The 13,139-nt window shown below is 44.4% G+C and overlaps 3 protein-coding genes across 3 annotated transcripts; all 3 read left to right on the top strand.

Annotated features, from left to right (window-relative positions):
* Nucleotides 1-4,416: 4,416 nt before the first annotated feature.
* On the top strand, nucleotides 4,417-5,040 carry LAJ45_09711 (uncharacterized protein; the record flags this gene model as incomplete). Its single annotated transcript, XM_046119251.1, has 4 exons — nucleotides 4,417-4,494; nucleotides 4,554-4,601; nucleotides 4,651-4,845; nucleotides 4,903-5,040. The coding sequence occupies 4 exons, from the start codon at nucleotides 4,417-4,419 to the stop codon at nucleotides 5,038-5,040; spliced, it is 459 nt and encodes a 152-aa protein (XP_045967573.1).
* Nucleotides 5,041-5,825: 785 nt separating this feature from the next.
* LAJ45_09710 (uncharacterized protein) lies at nucleotides 5,826-6,674 on the top strand (the record flags this gene model as incomplete). Its single annotated transcript, XM_046119250.1, has 3 exons — nucleotides 5,826-5,829; nucleotides 6,008-6,222; nucleotides 6,285-6,674. The coding sequence occupies 3 exons, from the start codon at nucleotides 5,826-5,828 to the stop codon at nucleotides 6,672-6,674; spliced, it is 609 nt and encodes a 202-aa protein (XP_045967572.1).
* A 125-nt stretch (nucleotides 6,675-6,799) lies between these two features.
* Nucleotides 6,800-7,886, top strand: LAJ45_09709 (uncharacterized protein; the record flags this gene model as incomplete). Its single annotated transcript, XM_046119249.1, has 4 exons — nucleotides 6,800-7,066; nucleotides 7,130-7,296; nucleotides 7,357-7,521; nucleotides 7,577-7,886. The coding sequence occupies 4 exons, from the start codon at nucleotides 6,800-6,802 to the stop codon at nucleotides 7,884-7,886; spliced, it is 909 nt and encodes a 302-aa protein (XP_045967571.1).
* Between the last annotated feature and the right edge of the window lie 5,253 nt (nucleotides 7,887-13,139).

The raw sequence follows: 13,139 nt of genomic DNA, 5'->3' as shown, positions 1-13,139 counted from the left end.
ACTGTTACCTGATGATTTATTTGGTAGCTAGTTGAGAGCATGCCTAGGAGAATAGAGCTGTTATAAAGGCAAGGGGTTGGTACACAAGATATTAAATGTCACACTATTTTTTATTTAGCTACTATTTAACAACTATACAAAAAACGAGCTCTCCAAAGGATCAATTGTGGTTGCTGGGTGGGTAGTCATGGTGGCCCGGGAGGTTGCTACGCCGCGCCTTCCCATGATTTATGGCCTAGAACTATACAATTGTTGGATATGTGGCTCTCTAAATGATAGCGGAATCGACTTCGGAGACGGACGGTCTTGAGTTTGTTGTTTAAGTTAATTAGAACTATTGTACTGTAGAAATATTAACTTGGAACGTATGGTTGTGGTCCACATCTTCCCCCCTGGACATTAAACATGCTGCAGCGTTTTGGGGATTATTTCTCTGATATTTCGTGGGGAGAAAGATCTATAGATCCAGGTGTAGAAAGATCAATATATCAATCCGGTTCATTCGTCTTCTCCAGCAATGACCAACAATGCTCAGATTCTACTCACTACTAGTTTTTGATGGGCTCGATATACTCTCGAGTCAAGCCAAAGATAATTATATAATCTCGAGAGGGTTCACCTCATGCAAGTCCTAGTCTGATGGATTCCGGCCTGCTATTCGAGACCGGGCTGTGGGCTGACTCCACAACAACGAGGAGAGCCACTCTCCTTCGAGGGCTTTCGCAATCCAAGTTGGATGGGATATTCCTCGAGCTGTATCAGTGCTTCTCAATGTTTTGACCTGAATGTCAACCGTTATGAAAACAGGAACCTAAACTTCTCTAAAGCGCAAATATTGAAGGAGAGATAAATATCAATTATCCTAATTAAGGCTAAATAGAAACCAAGCTCTGTCTCCGACGGGTTCCGACTCTCTAGGTTGAAATCACGAACCTGAAAGTCACTGAACCAAGGAAGATGGAGTATAGAAGTTCCTCGATCTCTAGTGAAATCTACCCTACACTGCAGTTGTCTTGGGGGTAGGGAGGCACGGGGTGTTTCGGCCTCGTAGATCTGTATTTGGGTGTCGTTCTAGGAAAACCGTCCGTCCGCACAGCCAAATCCTTATTCCGAAGAACCACACAACTGGTAAGCGCGCTCCAAATTTCCCTAAAGCTCAGAGCACCTTTGAGAGAGCCTAGAATTAATTTTTTGGTCATTGGTTCCATCAATTAATTGGATCCTGTAGAGTGCGGTAGCGAACTGGTGAGGCCTTGTTGCGTTGCCACACAGGTACCTTTTACTAGATCGACACCCATTTAAATGTGCTGAATGAGCGATGCGCGGGAAAGGCTAAGGGAGAGCCCTACTGCCCGCCGCAATACATAAGGTATGGTATCAAATAGTGTATATTGCTAGGTATTAATTTGCACTTAAAGCACATTTCATGATTCATTTCCACATAATAATATGCGCTTCAAGCGTGACTTTATAAACACTTTTATGATAGTACATTTCCCACCGAAAAAAATACGGTGAAAATTGGATTCATTTACTGATGCATTTATAACAGAGCTGGTATAGAGACCATACTGCTTTATATGGGGGACACTATGGTGGTCTTTACGTATCCCAGCTTTGTGAGCTCTTGGTCTTACTAAGGCTCGAGATTCTAACATCAAAGCAAGCCAAGAGGTGGTTTTAGAAATTATATAACTTTGTCGTGATCCACACGTGTGTGCATATGTGTGTGGAAACCACATGTACATAGATAAACCCAGCAACCGGCAAGGGACGAAACCGAGCCTACCAGACAACACAGCTAGAATTCGTAAATAAACAGCACGTAGGCTACGGATGTTATCTGGGAAATGGCTATGCATATATGAGCAGGAAAACAGATCAATCAAATCAATGGTTACGAGAAAGTCTACATCAATATAGTGAAGTTAATTGAGCGAGTTTATGTAAGTCACAGAACATCACTCGGGCGGATAATCAGGCTTTTACTTTGTATTTATTCATTGACATGCGGGCTTGTAAGAAAAAAAAGGAAGAAGAAAAAGAGAAGTACATTTTATTTATGACGATAGGGTATTGCGTGTTTACATGTGAATACTCAGAAATGAACTTGGATAAGTGCTCCAATGTCGTGCATGCTTGAACAAACTGCCCCGGCCCCCGGCTTCTTGACACCATTGAAATCGCGTGCACATTTCTTAACAATTTAATGCTGAACAGCACTATACCAATCTCATCGAAGCCGAATGCAGAAACCTTGATAGGCCCCCCGGTGATACTAGCCGAGTAGTGATCAACCCCAGCCCTAGTGCAGAGACCACCATTGCGCTCCTTGATGCTGTCCATGAGGAATTTGACGATTCTGGTAATGTCGCTGGTACGGAAGAGCCCTTATTAGACTGATGGATCCGGTTTTTGATGGGCTCGTTGAACTTCTTATAGGCCCCGACATTGGCAGTGAGGGAGAGGAGGACGAGTAGGAGGATGATGGAGAAGCGTTTGATGATATTCATGTTTCTTGAGTTGATGCTGATGAGCAGATGAAAGAGACGTAGATGAATGCTGATGAGCAGACTGGAGGAAAGTGAATGAGCGTGATGATTTGAATTGATGGTTTGTGCAGGTGAGCGGTGGGGAGGATCTATTGATAGTAGTTGTAGGAGGGAAGGAAGGGAAGAGGCCTCAGTTTTTGGGTATTTATACCCGTGCCCAGGCCCATTGGCGCTAAAATTATGATAAAATACTATTTACATGGGGTATATGTACATCCGTCTATAGGTATATATGTGCCGCCCTATACGAATCTACACACTTCGATCACCGCTTTTCTTTTTACCCTATCATATTAGGGTTTTATCTAAAGACTGGATCTGGAGAATTTCATTGAGCATTTTGATGGGCCTAATCATTAGAAGTTATTAAGCTAAGTGAAATTGGATGATGAGCATTTGGAAGGCGACCTCATGAGCACATAAAATGCCATTAGACTAGCTATCGCAGTGCCAACCGTAGCCAGCCGCCCAAGGTATGTAGCTAGATTCCTTTCCCAGGCAGATACTCCCCGGCCCTTGCTTGCTTTATAGGCATAAGAGCATGACTCTCTTTGATATTTCCCCTTCCAACCTTGATGAGTCGAATTCCTTCAGCTATGTAGTATCACAAATAAAGGTGTATGATGCCTTGATGCGTATGTCAATCACGATAATACTTTTACGACCTTATTGTCTTATTCGAAGTTGGAATTCGGTTGCAGAATATTTACTCTAGATAACACTTACTGGTTTGATTCTGCGCCTAGTTTGGACCTATTACTATCGTTCCCGTGTTTTTCAATTTCTTTGTTTACCTCGAACCCTCCGCCTGTACCAAGACGCCGAGGCACCAATTGGGTCACATCGATTCTTGATGCGTATAACCGACTCCTCACGCCTGTATTTCTGCAGCAACAATAAAAGTGATGGGTGTTCGAATGCGTGACATGCTGATATAGAGTTGAATGCAAATGATTGACTCCATTTACTATACCAACACTGTATTGTGGTAAAAGTGTTTTGCTACATACTCGTACTGGCTTTATCCAACTATATGTACTTGGTATAGTTCCGAACCTCTTAAACCTGTGACGAGATACACCAGGGTTGGGCTTATTTTCGAGTGCCCTTGCGCCTCCCAACTCCCCACTGGCAGTGACCCTCCACCAAAGGATAAACCTAACCCTGGCAGGCATCGTAGCTGTTTAGAGATATGTTTAAGAGTTCCAGGGTCTTACCACTGATTAGTCACTGTCTACCACTGCTCATATTGTCCCGGGGGGGGATGGTAGGGGGGGAAGATCTTCAAAAACGATAGGCATCAAGGTGTCTCTGCGTAAATATTCGATTCGGTAGCTTTTTGCTGTAGTCACTCGCCACCGTCCAGGGCCCCAAGCCCACCGGCCCAAGTGGTATCCCAAGAAATTTGTACCATATGAATTACTAAGCGTAATCATATGCCCGACGGGCATACATGTAGGTACATGTTAGCTTAGCGCGCCTATTACCAAGTACTTGGCCAATAGGCGGCCATGCCACTTATGCCTGCCGGAGCCTTCTTAAATGGAATTGTGAAATAGCACGAATAAAAAGCATCTTACGCATCATACACCATACTACGTACATTCGACATTGTGGACTTTGTGCTTTAAAGCGGCACCCCTTAGTCTAGCGCAGCTTAGATAAGAGGTCGCATAAATCGAAGGGCTTCCTTCTATCGGTCTATTTCTCTATCTCTTTATATCAACGTCTGAACTAGCTAGACTATTTATTAACGTCGTCAAACATACTTCGAATAGCTGGGCAACGTGGACTCCGTGTCGCCACTCACACCACTATCAAACGCCGTGTTCTGTGCAGAAGGTTCCTAACCGGGGATAATGATATGCTCGAAGAAAATCGGGAAGCCTCTGGTAATACCGGGCCCAAACAGCAGTGGGCTTCTGGGGATAATGATCACCTCGTATGTTTTCCCACATCTAATAGCTAGAATGGCAATCATTAATGAGCAGTTGAAAATAGTGGAATCATGTCAATAAATTTGATGACCGCGTCGATAACCTAACTAAAGTGCGGCTCGTAATCATTTAAACACTTGGTGAAAACTAACGTACGATAGACCCTCGGAGATTTTAAAGGAGATGTAAATAAATCCATCGGTGAACTTGTAAAGGCGGTGGAAAAAGGCTTCGGAGAGATGAGAGTGGACATTACGAAATTGGAAACCAAGATAGTAACCGAAATTGCGGGACTCAAGTCCGACTCCAAGGTCACCAAATGGCAAATTAACTTGCTATTTGGAGGAGCAACAGCGGTAAGTACAATATTATTCTCTAATATTAGATATAGCTAGTCTAATTCCCATACTTAGGTTGTCGTTTGGCTTGTAAAGGACTACGCCGAGGGCCACTTTTCTCTTAAACATCAAGTCGATAGTACACATGAAGTTTCTTCTGAGCTGGTCGCGGATGGCGGCGCCGATGCGAAAAGATGGTTCAATATTTTCTAACTTTCATATACATAGGCGTTCGGAGAAGATTCTTATTCTTGAGTACTGATGTTTATCTTTGTTGCTGCTTTGCATATCACGTACGGGCTACTAGATGGTTTGTATTATCGGGTGTTTAACAGGGTACGGTGTTAGCTAAAAATGATAAAAAGTTTTAATTGATGCATTCACCAACAGAAGAGATTTTCATTCAGAGTATGAGTTTATTGTGAGCGGGGGCGGCAGCCTTTATATGTTCTGTGAAGTGGATTGCGGTCGCTGTGAAAGCGGCGCGGGCGCTTGAAGAAGCGCCGAGCCGTGTAACCTGCTGTTTAATTACGGTCAGTAGGGTATGATTCCCCTACTGACAGTCCATCTGTCCAGACTTTCGCTAGATAGGCCCCGCAAAAAGGGAAGTAGGCTGTGCTGTGGCAGAGCAAGTCCATTAAGGCCTATCAAATCCACTCTCACCGTTGCCTCAGGTTCAACTAAGCCTCTCGGAAATTTTATCTTGCCAAGTAATTTTCTAGTCGGTCGCCGAGATCTTGCCAAGGAATGTCGGCCCGCTCGGGTAGGCACGCAGATCATTGTCATCGTGGCAGACGCCTTACCGCATTCGGCGTGGTAGTTGTGCTTAGAAAGGGGAGTAAGAGATCCTACTTAGAGCGACCCAAATTTTTTTTTACGCTCCCCACAACCTGAATTCTTAAACATACAGCCTTTGGGTCCTAGACACTGCCACAAATCTCCGAGACCGACTACGCTTCGCTTATTACCTTCCGCGAAGGTAAAGAGGATAAAAAGAGATGGGTAAGTGACCAATCGCAAATGAAATCGCATATGCACCGCCGTTGGTTTCTTGACAGAATAGGATTTATGTCGGTGGCATAGCGCCCAGGCGTCACAGCTAAGCCACACTCTACTATTACTATCGCGCGGTGTATGGCAACTACAAAGTTTAGTACTGATATCCTATTCCAATAAGTAGAACTCAGAAAGGGTGGCTTTTGCCATCACGTGATGATCCGATGGAAGTACACGCCTATCAGATGTATTCACTGGCAGTATATTTACTACTTCATGCTGTATCTGGTCTCATCCCTGGCATTCTTGATTGCTGGTTTAAGGAACGAGGAAAACGTGGGGTACCTCAACGCACTGTTTCTGTGCATCAGCGCAGGGACCGGAGCTGGGCTTAATACAGTAGATTTGCCCGTTTATTCATTTTTATGACCCGGGTTTAGTTCTGACTATATAACTTGTAGGTTAATTTGTCGTCCCTCAACTCGTTCCAGCAGGCTATACTTTGGCTAGATATCATCATGGGTTCGCACATGTTTGTATTTGCCGGGCTTGTTATTACACTCCGGTTCAAATATAAAAATCGAAGTAAACCACGGATACCTCACCCATCACCCCAAGATATTATTGTTGAAGAGGCCAACGATGACACCGCTGCCGCTGCGAAACCAGACACGGAAGGCCCAGTTAAACCTGGTATCGACCAGACATCAATTACTAGCACAGTCCTAGAACATCAGACGAGCTGCGAATATATTAAAGAGCTTAGCACAAGACACCAAGCCTTTGTTATCCTCTCCTGGATTGTTCCACTCTACATCATCGTAGTCCAGCTATTGGGGCGGTCGCCCTAGGTTGGTACATATCCTCCCGTCACCCGGCGGTGCCAGCGGAGAACCACGTCAACGCCTGGTGGGCGGGGGCATTTCTGAGCATTTCTGCATTCAACAATTCGGGTATGAGTCTTATCGACAGCAATATGACACCCTTCCAGCGGTCATATTTCATCTTATTGGTGATGACTGCCCTGATCATATTGGGCAATACCATCTTTCCTATCTTGCTACGTGGGATACTCAGGGTGCTGCAAAGAGTAGTTCCAAAGACGAAAGTATGGGAAGGGATAAGGGACGGACTAGAGATCCTGGCAAGTGAGAAGGCTAGGATGCTCTGCCCGTATTTGTTTAGTGGTAGTCAGTTGGCCTGGTTGGGGGGAACCATCATTATCTTCAATGGTCTTGACTGGGTGAGTTTGTTTGAGCCAACTGATTCTTTCCTCTTCGTTGCATGTTCTAATAAGGTTGTGCAGGCGGTTTTTGGAATTTCCTCTATTACAAACCCAGCGTTTAAAGATTTTTCGGTTCCGGTTCGAGTGGTTGACGGCCTTTTCCAGGCCCTTGCTGTGCGGAGCGGTGGGTTTGGAGTTGTGGGCATCCCGTCTTTGAGGTTGTGTGTTCAAATCACCTATTTGGTAATGTAAGTCTTTCTAATCTGTCTGAACTTCCGACGACGATAGTAGGAAACTCATGTTTCTAGGATGTATATTTCCTCGTTTCCTATTTGCGTAGCTAGTAGCTATGAAAACGACCCCCTCCCCGACCCAGAGTCAGCAAGGAAGATTAGGCCCAGGTATCAACAAGAGTCGAAAAGAAAGTTCCTCAAATACCAGATGAGGAGAACCTTTACTGTTGATGATTTTTGGTACCTCTCCTTTTTTTATTATCTATTCTCGAGTATAGTCAGCTGATATTGATAGGATGCTGTTTTTTATTATCTGGGTTATTGCCACTATCGAAACAGCACATTTTGACGCGGACCCCGTGTCGTACTCGATCTTTAATATTACGTTTGAAGTTATCTCTGCATACGGATGTGTCGGTGTCAGTATGGGGCATCCGGATATGTCAACATCTATGAGCGGGGCTTTTAGAGGAGGAAGTCAGTTAGTGCTCTGCATCGTTATGCTTCTCGGTAGAACAAGAGAGGCAAGGAAGGGTGTGTGGAAGGGGGATTGGGGGATTGGGTCGGAACCCGCAGGAATGTGGGTGAATGGTAGAGAAGACTAGACTCTTTAGACAGCTATTGGTCCTGGACTACTCCCGTCGGTTTTGGCTTGCCTTTATGGATGACATGAATGAGACATTGGTTGATGAATTATGAGTGATGCAAAGAGGGTTTTTGTTTTTTATTTCTTTATTTCTTTGATGACTTTATAGATAGCGTTGGATTTGTTTTCTTTCTAAGTTATAGATTGCTTAGCAGGTAGACCTAACACAGGGGTATGCGCATGTGTATGGGAGTTTTGGGATAGAGTTAGAGAGGTATTGAAATTTATTCTTATCTAAATATGATTTGAGGTGAAAGGTTTCTCCTACGGTTCAGTAACAGATAAGATATGGGCATGGGGTCTGTTCCCATAGGCGGCGCTTTGGGTGGCGTTTGCTGCTGTACTATACTATACGTGTCCAGGTTTGACCACGGTATTATAGATGTATAGGTATATCCTACCGTATCCACATGGTGGTTTCACATTTTTTTTTATCGTGACTATATATAGCCAACATGTGCTGCGTTAATCGCCCATTCCATAGCACAGGCAACAAGCTCTATGTAAGCGATTGCAGATTATAAAATGACGTCAATAGGAGATTAGTTTTTCATCCCACGGTGGCGTTCCTCTTCTTTCCCTCCCTTTCTCCCACCCTGTTTCTCGCAATCCAAACCTTCCCCTTCACTACATACATGTACTTATATTCTCAGCAGTGATTTGATCATGAGCTTTCCATGATCACACGAGATCTTGTTAAAGAACTGGCAAAATCCAAGGTACTCTGCATAATAGAGGGCATCTTGAATCCTTATTCATGTTTCGAGCCTTGGTTGAAGTTTAGTGCTACACTATTTAAATACACTAAGACATTCCACCGTTGAACAACATTTATCCGCCTCCATTCAAAGCACGGTATCACAGACACGTGTTCCTCAGAGCCTATCAACTCTGCAGCATCCTGTATGTTTCGGCGCAAAACAAGGCGATAACGTTTCTTCTTTTCTCGGGATGCTAGCAAGGATGAGCAGCACAGTCACTGCACCGGTGTGTACTCAAAGGTACTGAGCTCAGCAGAATCTTCATTCCGTCGCCACCGCCGACCACACCAACTCAACCCTGAGACACCCAGAAAAGCACACACGCGCTGCCGTCAACCGCACCTCTCCCGCAGAGGGGGTGGGATAAAAAAAAAATAAAGTTTAACCTTTTAGCCTTCCCGGCCCACCACCATCATCGAAGCCAAGCCCGTTCCCGGTAATCTCGGTTAAACTTCTTGGAGCCGCATGACGCAATTTTGGACGCATGCACGCACGGACCAGGCGCTATCGATAAGACAAACATCGGATGAACCTTGGTGGATGGGGGGTGTGCGGGTTCGGGTGGGTGCGGCGACTTCCAACTGATGTTGGGAATTAATCAGGGCGGAGGGTGTTTGTGGTGGTATATCCAGCCCTCTACCTCTCCCTGATCCCCATATGGCACTATGGATGACGCGCGCAAACAGAGGTTGCGTTGGGAATTGCGTGATTACGAACAGGAATCACTCAAGTCGGTCAAATCAGATTTTATGATATCGGCAACCCTATTACAAAAGTGCGATTTCATTTAGTCGATACGAAAGACTCTTAATTAAGGCCTGCTATCCTCGCGCCATCCTCGCGCTATATTATAGATAGCTTAACATCGAACTCCTGTAGGTTCAATGTAAGCTCCCCGAAAGTATGGCAGGACAGATATCTGAGATCAAAAGAAAGATAGTTTGGCACTTGGGGTTTACTGGTAATAAGCTAAATGTCAAAACTAGAGAGCTTAAATACAGAGGCGGCTATTATAATAAACTAGGCGCCTTACCCTAACGTAAGAAAGGATACAGAACGGAATTTCTAGGATGTATTCAAACATCAACTAATCTTATTAGTATTCCTTCGAAAGGCGTAGGGTCTTAGGACTCGGCATACTCAGCAACGACTTATCCGAAATCCAAATGAACGAGCGTGACTATGGTGAACACTCTACCCATACAGCAGGGGATTTTCTCATGGCCTGGTATCGGGATTACTCAGATCCTCGGTGGCTCCCGAGCAAGTATAAAGGCACTCTAGGGGCCGACATAAACCGGCCCCCAAACAGCCCCCCGCACCATGCCCAAGGGCAAACACTTGAGTCAGATACACAACACATTGTGCAGCATCTATGACCCTCTAGATTTAGTTTTCATGAAACCCACACACCTGATTTCTATGACATCATTACGGAAATCGAGCCTATTGGATGCCAGCTGCGCAGAATGCGCAAATTTTACTTAATAGTTTTGGGCTACTCTCATCATGTGAAACTTCACTTCGAGGGGAGGCAATAGGGGTACTATGAAACTCGATAATAAGGGCGCGCTGTGATGGTGACTCTTAATATATTCCAAATAGAGTTAGATCACGATTCCTCGGCGAACGCTCATCGGATTTGAAACAGTTTGGGGCGCATCAAATCAATATAGAGCAGAAAAATATACAACAACAGCAGCAGCCAGTAAAAGGAGTTTGGAATGCCATCCAAGTTTATGACACCAGCACTCGTGCGCGCAAAGCCTCCAAGTATATTACCAAAATATTTTACGGGGACTGCGAACCTAGTTGGGTAAATCATAACACTCCATCCTCTTTAATTTCGTCCGAGTATTATAATAAAGGGGGTGACCACCTCCACCGAGTGATATCTTGTGCAAGAGGGCTAGAAAAAAGCGGCTCTTTTAGCGATTGCTAGAGCGAGTGATCTTCCGTGTTTGAAACATCTTTGATTCCACTAGATGATAGCCATCCAAGTTCGACCTATGAGAAATGTGCGAGGTTGTATATGACGCTATGGAAGCAGAAGCCGTATGGATTACTGATACGATAGTGAAATGTAATTATGAATAACCCCAATAACCGCGATAATAACTACAGAGCAATATATACGGAGAATATCCCCTTCGACGATAACTGGATCATCCTCACAATAACATCTTTCACCAGGAGGAGGCATAGAAAGGCGATAGGACATATTTATACTCACCACAAATACATAATTCACAAACTTCTAGGTTCCAAAACACAGGTCTCACGAGATATTGACGAGGTGGGGAGTGACAGAAAGGGAAACAATTAACCGTATAACATTTCAATGCAGCCCGGGCCTGCAATTAAACACTTTTTTCCAAGATTAAGCCCAGACACTTCGACTACCCAACAGATCTACGTACTAATCTCACCCTCCCGCCCGGCGAGAAATTTGGAGAGGAACGAAACAACATTGGCATCATAAATAGACGAGGAGATCTGAGGAGAAGGGTCAAAGTCCCTCCCCCACGTACCCGCTCCGCCCCGCCATCACCCCCCGCCATCCTCTCCCGCCCCCTCCACTTCCGCTGCATGTAGGCAATCAGTTACACCCATGGGCAGATACAGTAAAGGGGCTATAGATCCGCCACAATAATCCTCTCTCCTCCCACCCCATTTTATTTTCGTCGAGCACCAATATCTGCGCCATGGCCAGCCGCGAGCGATGAAAAGGTCCCCCAGCCAATCAGTTACTTTGTGACTACCATCGACGGCAGTGCGTAGAGATGATATTTCCTATTGGCCGCCCGTCCATTCCGAAACCTCATTTTTTCCCTCTTCCTCCCGAGGGCTGTGGTGGTGGTGGTGGTGGTAAAAAAAAACTGTTCTTGTGGTTGTGCGTGCGTGCGTGCCTGCTGCCACATGGATATACCTAGCTACACTAAGCTCCGCACTAGGGCTAAACATGTAATGGTGATACATACGATGTATCAGTATCATTGAATTCACCCCGAACCTAGCATTCTAGAACCTTTGGGGGTCCATGTCTCGAGAGGCCTATCCATGCTTCTGTGGACGATGCTTATCCCACGTCCTTGCTCGGAGCAGATTGGGATTGGGGTTTGAGGCTCCCTCTCGGCGACTCAATCGCACTTGGCCTCACGAAGTAAACACTCACTGCAGGCAATTGTAAGTAACTCGGGGTACAAGTCTTTTCACGATCATGGTGAATGCTTTAATTTATTTAGCTTTTTTTTTATTTTGTTTCCTAATCGTCCTGGTCCTATGTTCACATGAAAAAGAAAAAAAAATTGGAAAAAAGGCCACAACTTCGCATCTTCTCTTCTCTTCCGCTCATCCTCCTCCTTCTCTGACCTTCAACTGTCGTTTCCCGCCCTTTATGTCCCAACCTGTATCCGTGACCCAACAAAAAAATAATCTGAAGAAGAGAGAAGAGAGGTGTTGAATAGCCCTTTTAGCTAAAATAAATAAAATAAAGAAAAAGAGATAAAAAGAGACAAACAGAACAAAAGGAAAAAGAGTTAAAAAAAAAAGGCCCACCAAAATACATGCACAAAAAGAAAAATGACAAAAGAAATTCCCTTCCAAAGCTAAAACAAAAGGAAAAAAAAAAATGCATTCCCTTTTTTTTCCCGCAAAGCTCTCTGCTGCTGCTGCTAAACTGCGGTGGCTCTTTTCTGCTTCTCTGACAAAATCATACATACCAACATGACATTCCCATCTAGTTACAGGCAACCACACAACATTCATTAGTCCCTAAAGTATCATCAATTCAGGTGTGAATTCAGATCTTTTTTTTTTGTGTTTTCTTTTCTAGGTTAAGGCTGTTTTTTGTGTGTTCTTCCAAAAGAAAAGAGAAAGAAAAGAATGTCCATACCATACCATACCATAATCCCAAAGTAAAGCGTAGATATAACTGAAAGTGTAGAGAGAGGGAAGGAAAAAAAAGACAAGATATATACCTACCAAACCACACACGCAATCAAAGAAGAAGTGGGCGCGCCCTCCCTCTTTTAGAGAAGAAGTGTTGATCAGAAGTGACAGTTAGATATAAGAACCCGACGCGATAACAGATATAGAGAAATGGACTAAAACCCCCCCAATGTCACCGACAATTAAAAAGACAAACAGATATGGAGAGACAAAATCACGTCAATTTCAAAACCACACAGGGACAAAGAAGCATTAAAAAAGACCGAGATTGATAGAGAAAGAAAACAAAAAGAGGAAACCACTGAAATAGGAGAACTTTTTGATATGAAAACCCCCCGCCCCGCCAACCCATATGCGCCCAGCAGAGGAATGAAGAAAGAAAAAAGAAATAAAAACAACCCAAGAGACTCGAAAAGAAAGGGAAATCTCCCGCAATTGTAACTCAACCCCATACACGAAACGCATTGAAGGAGAGCCTACTAATAGCGATCAACTTTAAG

The sequence above is a fragment of the Morchella importuna genome, assembly GCF_003444635.1.
Source record: "Morchella importuna strain M04M26 chromosome Unknown Morimp01GS038, whole genome shotgun sequence".
Classification (NCBI taxonomy): domain Eukaryota; kingdom Fungi; phylum Ascomycota; class Pezizomycetes; order Pezizales; family Morchellaceae; genus Morchella; species Morchella importuna.
The sequence above is the reverse complement of the archived record's forward strand: the minus strand, read 5'-3'. Positions and strand labels throughout refer to the sequence as shown.